The sequence below is a fragment of the Acanthisitta chloris genome, unplaced genomic scaffold (assembly GCF_000695815.1).
Source record: "Acanthisitta chloris isolate BGI_N310 unplaced genomic scaffold, ASM69581v1 scaffold15784, whole genome shotgun sequence".
NCBI lineage: Eukaryota > Metazoa > Chordata > Aves > Passeriformes > Acanthisittidae > Acanthisitta > Acanthisitta chloris.
The window spans coordinates 29,633-39,057 of NW_008668946.1; the positions used below are offsets into that span (position 1 = coordinate 29,633).

At 54.2% G+C, this 9,425-nt stretch overlaps 1 protein-coding gene across 1 annotated transcript in view; it reads right to left on the reverse strand.

The window, feature by feature from the left end:
• PLXND1 (plexin D1) overlaps positions 1 to 9,425 on the reverse strand; it is a gene marked incomplete at its 5' end in the record, with an annotated part of 49,344 nt that overhangs the window by 24,659 nt on the left and 15,260 nt on the right. Inside the window, 7 exon segments of the mRNA XM_009073143.1 lie at positions 378 to 653; positions 782 to 872; positions 2,361 to 2,528; positions 2,821 to 2,960; positions 5,970 to 6,069; positions 6,187 to 6,325; positions 7,961 to 8,137. Of these exon segments, the coding sequence (XP_009071391.1) occupies positions 378 to 653; positions 782 to 872; positions 2,361 to 2,528; positions 2,821 to 2,960; positions 5,970 to 6,069; positions 6,187 to 6,325; positions 7,961 to 8,137 (1,091 nt within the window).

Consider the following 9,425-nt stretch of genomic DNA (forward strand, 5'->3'; position numbering starts at 1 on the left):
TCTGCAGGAAACCTATTGTCAGGCCCTTCTGCAGCACCTGCCTGGTTTCAGGCCAGTGCATTGTGATTCTTTTCCATACATCCAGTATTTCATTTAGCCCCCTGCTAGGACACTGTCCCCAGGCAGCTCTCTGGTGTCATGCCCCCGAGGGCATCCTCAGGACAGGCTGCAGCTCCTGGGACAGAGATGCAGGAGCAGCAGGGTGAGTCCGAAACTGCCTGCTCCTGTGCCACTCCTGCCTCTCCAGTCCCATCCACCCCCTTCTCTCTCCTGTGCCTGTGGACAGTCTCTGTGCTGGCACTTAGCACTGATTTGCTGCCCAGGGGGGAGCAGACAGCACCCCAAGAGAAGCAGAGCTGTAGCAGCCACTCTCTTACGTGTATGACCAGAGTTAAGGGCTCGCCGGGATGGTGCTTGATCCACTTCTCCTTCTTGGCTGTGAAGAACTGGGGGTCAGCGTAGTACTCGAGGCTGAACTTGCTGATGTGCAGAGCCTCCTCGGGGTACATCTCCTCGTCCAGAGCTGGGCGGTCGTCTGCATAGAGGCGCCCGTTGAGATAGAAATCCACGGGGGCTGGTTTGCTCCCCACAGTGATGTTGGTGGCAGCTGGAGAGGGGCAGGTGATCATGGTGTCGGTGTGAACCTTACAGCGCTGCAAGCAGGAGAGTGAGCACATCAGAACGTGGCACCACGAGTGCTCCCAGCCCACCCTGAGGCAATCACACCCCAGCCATGCTGGGGCACAGAGCCCCACTCCTGCCAGCAGGACAGGACACCCACCGTGTGCTCTCTGCCGATGCCACGGACAGCCATGGACACGTTCTGGACCAGCCCAAAGCCTTTTCCTTCCAGGGTGATGATCCTGCCCCCACTTTGAGGAGAAGAGAAGAAAGAGAGTGACTGCAGAGGACAGTGCAGCAGCAGGGTGTGATGGCTGTGTCTCCCTCCTGTCATTTTCCCAGAGATGTTTCCCAGCTGCTTGAGCAGAAAATGTGATCCAACAGCCAAAATCTTTTTCCTACTTGCAGCAAGGATCCAAACTGCTGCCATGATAGCAGGGAAGGAAGGAAGGAGGAGTAGGTGCTGTGGTGGAAAGAGGGGTGCTTCTTCCAGCAACAGTGAGCCGTTCCCCTTACTCCCACTGCCCAGAGGAGCAGCCTCAGCATGCCAAGGTATGCAGAAGACACCCTGGCCATGTAAGAACCTCCAACCCTGCAAAGCGAGGGTGAGGATATCACCAGGTAGTTATGATCCAAGTTCCTAACTAGGAGCCTGTCACATCTGCAGACTAGTTTACAACTTCCGTTCCAGTTTAAATTATTTTAGTAACAGGGTAAGAGATACTGGATTCAGTTAAATTTTCACACAAGTTATTGACTCCCTGTGGTCAACAGCCCAGCAACATGCCGGAGCAGTCAGATTGCACAAGCCACCACAGAGGCTGGAGAGCCTGCAAGTCACAGTCCCTGTGCTCTGGAATTTGGGAACTGCTGGAATTATCAAGGAAGCAGACTGAGGTGACCGGAGAAATACCCTGGTGGTTTCCCTAGTGATTCCAGGCAGGGACATTCTTCCCCCATCTCCTTTTAGACACTGCTCTAGCCACTCAGCAGTTGGGAGCCTGTGAGGGGCTGAGCCTGGCTGAGTCATGGCTCTGCCTTTCCACTAATGTTCCCACAGCCTGTGGCCTTGGCGCTGCGTTTGGGAAGGCAGAGAGGCAGCTTCATTCCAAGGGGATCAGACCACCAGGGCCTGCTCGTGCTCTGGGTGCACTGCTTTCACCAAGGTCCTGCCAGCACAGCCTCTGGCCCCCAGATCTCCCAGTCAGCTCTGAGTTTTCCAGGCCCCACAGCCGAGGAGGGTGGGATTTCATCACGGTATCCAAAGGAACAGAAGCCTGAGAGCTCCACAGAGAGACATGAAATTAAAAGCAACACGCTTTAAAAATGAAATACTGTGACCTCAGGGAAGGCTGAAATCCAAAATTACAAATCTCATCTTATCCTCCAGCAGTTTTACTGCCAAGAAAAATCCTCAAGGTCTCATTGAGCCCCCACCTGAACTTCCCTAAAGCACCCACCAGGTGTGTGCAGTACAATTACCAAGGCTGATATTTTTCCACTCCTAAATGCATCACAATGAGCTATGGGCAGTCGTGGTGTGTGAGACCTCTTCTACCCCTCTGCTGGGGTACCCTGGAGCACCCTGAGAGCACGCTGCAGTGCCCTCTGTACCCATCTGCAGGGCAATCTGTTCAGCCCCAGGGCTGAGAAGCCTTTTCTCCCAGCAGGTCCCTCTCCCACCAGCCTGGAGCTGAGCCCCTCTTTCACAGGCTGTCTTGCCTGGGGTGGGATCTCACCTGATCTGGCTCTTTTTGGGGTTGATGTCTGATATAACCGGGTTCTTCTCATACTTGAAGGTGATGTTGTGGCTGGCACAAGACTTGTTCTCGAACTGCACGCAGACTGGCACGGCGGCGGTGAGCGCCGCGGCGGGCATGGTGCAGGTGATGGTGCTGTCGGTGCGGCTGTGTGGGGAGAGGCAGGGGGAGCTACAGGTGAGGACGAGCCTTCAGTCACATGCCAACTGCCTGCTACTCTTGGCCTGCTCACCAGCAGTGCTCAGCACACACCATCCCAGCTGCTGGACCCATCCCCACCCAGCCAGGTGGAAAGGGCAGGCAGGGAGATGCTATGCCAGCATGCAGTGGTGCCCCCCACCAAAACCCCCACTCTGCCTGACCTCCTGGGGACAATACTATCTTTCCTAACACTGGCTCTTGTCACCAGCCCAGTGCCAGCCACCAGCCCCACTCGCACCTGAGGTCTGTGCACTGCTTGGAGGAGTTGATGAGGACGCGGAGTTCTGAGCCGACATCCAGCCTGCTGCCTCTGATGGTCACTCGGGTTCCTCCTGCCTTTGGGCCATTCACTGGAGCTATGGACTGCACCAGGGGAAGCTAAAAACAAAGGGCAAATCTGTTTTCTAGCCTGGTAAATCCACAGCTGGATACTCCACACTGCACATGGGAATAGAGCAGCACAGCAAAAGCTTTTGCTGGCAGGGTTTCGAAACAAGAGCAGAGGGACAGGCTCTAAGGAGTGAGAACATATAGAACCTCTGTGACTCTCTGTGGTCTCCAAATTCTGGCTACAAATGAGATGTGAGGCCAAAGGGGAGCCCAGGATGCCACCAGTCCCTGCAGATTTTCAGCAGGGGGTCTAGAGCCAGCGACAGCTCAAGGTCCACCGACAAAAGGAAATGTCTCATTCATTCCCTCTCCCACCATCTCTGCCCTTGCAGATCCATGTCCTCCTGAATGTGAGGATAATGTTAAAACCCTGCTGGATGATGGCCTTGAGATGGCTGGAAACAGCCACCTGGGTCTAGATAATTGAATATCAAACCCCTGCTTAAGGAAGCTTCAAATCTGCATCTCTTGAGGCGACAGGAACTGAGGGGGAAGTTACTTTGCCTCTTGCCATTTGTAGTAGAAATTAGCGTGTATGTTATCTGCGTTTGCAGCCCCTGGAAATCTTCCTGAGATTCATGAGCTGGAGGCTTTGATAACTCGCGCGGCACTGAGCCCTCGTGTCTGCTCACAGGAGCCCCAGGAGAGGCTGCAGGCAACCTCCCTGCTCCGTTTGAGCAGGACACCCAGGGCTGAGCAAATAGTCACCTCAAGACCCTTTCACAGGGCACTGGCAATTCTCTCTCAGCCCCCCCAGCCCATCCCTTGGCACACAGAGCAGACCCATGCGGGTGGGCAGCAGTGTGCAGGCTGAGCCTGCTGCTAATGCCCTTGCCAGGCAGTCCTGGCCAGACAAACCCACGTATTAACAGCTGCCCTTGCCCTTGTCCTACATTCAGATGGCTTCATTCCTCTGCAGCCATTTCCTCTGTTGTTTCTGACTCTCACCCATTTCCACAGGATCTGCTTTGTTAATTTGTGTTTCTCTGGGTGTTTGCAGGCAGCTGTCTCCTGCCCTTGGCCCCTAACCCACTCATTCATAAGTGCAGCTACAACAGCCACAGAGAGGATTATTCCTGTTCCCCAAAGCCCTCCAGCTCTTCCCCTCAGCCAGAGCCAGCGGCTGCTGCTCTCAGTGCCATCAATCGCTGCCACCGCAGCTCATCCATAGCCTGCTATAATGTCCTGGAGAAGCCTCTCCCTGCTCCTCAGCGCAATTACAGCTGAATTCTGTCTCTTCTAGACACTCTTAATGTCTTAGAAGGACACAAACAATATCTGGTATTTCACAAAGGACCTCCTTCGGAAGGGCAGCGCTGAAAGCCTGTTAAACTTTTCCAGGCAAACTGTGTCAATGCCAAAGCTCAGGTCTCACTGAGACCAGCCTTGCATGGTGTCAGCTACTCCATCTTCATGCCACTGGATGTGAGAGGAGAACCAAGAGAACTAGAGTGCTGCTTGGCCAGCAAATGGTGTGGAAGCCACTTTTGGTGGCTGAACTTTTGGATGCTGAACACATTGTTCAGCATCCCTCCCCAACACATGGTGCACGAGGCAGGGCACTCCCTCAACTCTGCTCCAGGCTCTGCTGAGACAGACAGACAGAAGCAGCTTTCTGCTGTACCACTTGAGCAGGGATGGCTCCTCTCCCACTCTGGGGGGATGCCTGCTCCCAGGGCTTGCCCAGGAGCTGCTGGCACAGGGCTGCCACACACGCAGGCTGAGGTCAGGGACTGGCTTTGTTCAGCGCTGGGGCTTCCACAGGTGTTTCCTGAGAGGCTTTTCCTTGCATGCCGAGAACCGGTGAAGGAGCTGCCTGGCCCTTTCCCATTCCCAGGGCCCCTCTCCTTCTGCCAGGCAGACAGGAGATGTGCTGGCTCAGCACACACGTGTGAGGGCAGTGTGCCACAACCCCCAGACCCTGGGGCTGTCACTGGGCTTGTATCCCCACGGCACCTCCATGCACTCCAGACTGCTGGATCTTGGAGATGGTCTGGATGTGAACATGGATGCCTGGAAACTATGGGGATAGGTCCCAGAGCAAATGCCCTCCCAGGAACTCCTGCTGAGACTAGCCTGGCAGTGCCACCTCCCCATGTGCTGCCAGGCCTGGCTCTGCTGGGTGCTGGGTCGTGCCACGCTGTGCTGGCTGCACACTGTGTGACCCTCCCCGAACTGAGCACCTAACCTGTCACTGGCTACAAGGTGGGGATCACACTCCATGATCTGCCCTGAATTCTTCATGATGGCCACAAGGAATCAAACGTGGCTTTCTGGGGCTCGAGTCCCCTGCCTGGCCAGCAGCTCGCTGCACGGGCTGTCCCATCCCAGCTGAAGCTAGAGTGGAAGCACAAAGGCTCCAACACTCCCCATGCCCTTAGCACCCACCCCGTGGGGCTGCCCCAGACGTGTGGGGCTGCCTGTGAATAGCATCCAGCCAGGGATGAGGGTCACGTAGGGAAGAGAAGAACTGTGCGGATTTCTCTCAGGTTTAGAGAGATGAAAGCTATCTTTGTGAGACAGCACACCACAAAGCTATAAAGGGCTTTTCATTGTACAACGACACGAGGTTAGCTCCAGTCTAATCCCTACACATTATTTCATGCAAAAACTAACACAATCTCTGCGGCAAAAAAATATCAGTTCTAAATAATGTGAATTCATGGAACGTAACTTACACAGCACAAAGGAACGTCACAAGTCTCAAAAAATCTCACAGGTTGTAACAGCACTTCAGCAAAAGAGGTGGAAGAAAACTGAGCTCCTTTTTACAGCAGGAGAAATGTCAGTAGAGCCAGGATGAGATACATCCCTGCAGGAGCTGAGCCTGGATCTGCCAGACCCCCCTCAGAAAACCACAGGTGAGGAGACACCTCAGCAGCTCCTGGAGGACATGCTGAGCTGTAGCTCCTGTTCCTCAGCCAGCTGGAGAAGGGGGTGGAGCTGCTTTAAGGGGTGCAGTAATTCCCAAAGGAACACTCAGAGACAGCCACTCACCACGTAGGAGTATCGCTCCCTGGACCTGCCTTCCCGGCTCACGTTAACCGTTACCACATCTGAGAACTCCTCCTGAGCCTCTCCAGTCTGGCACACGATCCTGCGGATGGACGAGGTGGTTGGCAGCTGCTCCGAGCACAGCAGCAGGGACAGGAGGGATAGGCACAGGCTGGGGACACGCAGGGGACAGGGTCCTCCTCCCCACCCCCATACTCACGTCTCAGAGACGACGTATCTGTCGGGCAGCGGGGCGCAGTGCACGCCGCCCACCCGCACGGCGCCGAGGACGTCGCTGAAGCGCCGGCCCAGGTTCCTCCCGCGGATGGTCAGCAGTGTGCCTCCCTCCAGGGGCCCGCGGCTCGATCTGCAGCACCAAGGCACAGGGCAGAAAGTCAGAGGGTCACAGAATCCCAGAAAGGTTTGGGTTGGAAGAGACCTCAAAGATCACCTAGTCCTAATCCCATGCCACGGGCAGGGACACCTTCCACTAGTGCAGGTCAGGGAAGAACCACCATGAGTTTCTGGCCTTCACCCTGAGCTGATTCCTGTGCTCACATCCCATGGACCCCCAATGAAGCAGATAGAATCAATCCTCACACTCCTCCTCCCCCAGCACACCCATCACCACTCTTTTTTCACTGTGGCTTGTCAAAGGAGAAGCCATCACACTTCTGTGCTGGGTTTGGTCAAGGATCACTCCAACTGCCACATCTAAGGCGAAACATCCCCAGCTTTGAATCCATCTCCTACACCACTGGTTTCTCCTGGCAGCTGCTGCCCCAGCACTGTGTGGGAACAGGGTGCTAGCTGTGACACCATGCCAGCACTACGAGGGGCACCCCCGGGCAGAGCGACCACGTTAACTTCAGCAGGTGAGACAACCCTCTCCAGGCAGAAACAGCTCTTTCTCCTTTGCACAGGTGATGGCACACACAGCCAGCACAACGTGCCTGGTGGCACCAGGTGGCCAGGGCTGGTGTGCACCCACTCACAGGTTTGGTGCCCCCTTTGCTGGCTGCAGTGCCCTCCAGGAGAGCTCTGCTCGCGCTTGCCTGCTCGCGTGACTCCGGAGGGTTTGGATTTACCAGCCACTATTTGCTAAGGAAATAGTGACAGAGGTGGTGACGCTCTGCAACCTGAACTGTGGTTTCCTTCCATTATTTTCTGGGGAGGTGCTGATAACACTCGATGAGTGCAGGGAAGGACAGGCTCAGGGGCAGCACTCCCCTCCCACGGTGACGAGAGGGAAGCAGCAGGTGATGGGGATCCTGCAGCCCTTCTGTGCAGTGTTACAGCACTCAGATCACTACATGCCTCCCTAAGGGCAAAAATCCCATATCCCTGCCAATTCTGATGTTCACATCGGCTGTTTTGCCTCTTTAGGCTCTCCTTTCCTAGGGACCTCATTTTACAATCTGGTCTATTTTCTTTGCTCCTTGTCAGGGACCATTTTGTTGGCTCCTACCATACCCCTAAAGCAGAACCCCAGATCCAAGAGCTCCAACAAACATTCACTTAACTACAATTTAAATAAAACTCATTTCAAAATGCATAATGCCCAAAGGTCCCTCTGCCACTCTTCATCTCAGAACTGCAGAGCACACGTGCCTGGAGACAGGGCTCATGTGCACAGTTCAGCCATGCTCCATTAAATGCTACTCCTGATAGGGATCCTTCAGCCAACCTTACAAATTTTCCTTAGTTTTACCAAGCAAGACACTATAACCCAGGAACTCTGGGGCATTTGGATTGCGCTGCCGTTGTACTTCCCACTAACACCATGAAGACCAGATCCTGTCACTAGCAAGATGTCTTTGGCACCAGGTGACTCAACAGCAAAATAAGTCAGTGAATAATTCAGCACTGGTCTTGACCCTGTCCTGTGCCAGGGATAATGTGAAGCTCCTCATCTGCCCCAGCCAGGACAGCGTGGCTGGTCCCAGCCCTCAGCACCACCCGCCACGGCACACCACGCACACCCTCCACGTCGCTTTTGGGTCTTACCTTCCTTATCTCAGGAGGGGGACAGATGTCAGACACCTGGGGGGGCTCGGTGTGCAGCCTGCAGCTGGAGCTGCTCTCACTCCAGAGGCAGCGGTGCCCCAGGTCCTCCCTCCCCAGGCACTGGGAGCAGTCGGCACTGCCGGTCGCACAGTTGTACACCTCCACTGCACCACCAGAGACAAAACACACCGTCAGCTCAGGGCCTGAGGCTTTCACAGCTCTGCTGAGCCCCAGGCAGTGGAACACTCCCCCCCTCCCATCACCCCCTGGCTGCATTAATCCCAGTAGTATCCCAAATCCAGTGGATGAGCAGAGCAGTCTGCACACACCACGAGGGAGGCAGCGCTTGGCTGCCATCCTGCAGATTTCCCAGAAGGCCTGGGTGCCTGTTCTCACTGTAATATAATTTAGCACTTTCTTTTCCTTTTTCTTCCCCTTGAAAAACAAACAACACCCAAACTCGGAACCTTTTGTCAATTTATGCTACATGTTTCCAACTCTCAGCATCCACATGGGAAGCTGCTTGGCAAAGCTGGCACTATCCTGCCAGCAAAGCAATCACATTGCTTCCACACTAAAAAAAAAATGGGGTGGTTTGTGCTGTGAACAGTGTTTACAGTTCCTTTCCATGCCCCTGTGACCATGGGCCCCTTTTATTGACTTCTCCCTTTAGAACTGCTCAACTCAGCTTTCACATCTTTTTCCTATACCACCTTCCTCTCCATTAGCTGGTGCCCTGGGCTACATTTCCTCTCCAGCCTAAAGACTTCTGCCATAATAGAGTGGGTATCCGCTGAGATAACAGCCAGGAATGCTCAGGAAACATGGCTTTCACACCCTTTTCCCCAGAGGAGACTTTGCAGGAGAACATAAAACACAGAAACAGTCACATTTGGCACTTCTGCTCACGGGAGCATCTCAAAGTGCTTCATGAGCAACTAACGAGTCCCTCAGCCTCAACACTGTGCTGTGCCATGCTAATGAAACACCACCAGCACCAGCACTCTGCCTGTGCTGTGCTAACAAAATATCACCAGTACCATGGGGCTTTCCTACTCTCCACAAAATATCAGCTTATTCCGCCTCGTCTGCAATCCCCCAGGGACTTACACTGTGGTTTCCACCCAACAGCAGAGCTGGGATTCCTTCAGTGGACAACCAAAACACAGTGTGCAATAAAAGCTAAGAAATATTGAAATAATAACCACTAATATCAGTGATTTCATTAAAAACACTATAAAAGTTTATAATTGGTCTGGCAGATCTCTGTCCCTGATGCAAGGCAGCCTCTCTAACATGCCTCACACCAGCCTGAGCAAGACCTGAGCAAGGAGGAGCCAGAACAGCCCAACAGTCCCATGGGAACTCCAAATATTCCAGCCAATTCAGATGGATGCAAACAGCCTGTGTAAGAGAGCTCCTTCTCCATGCTGGAGGAGGGGGAATTCCACC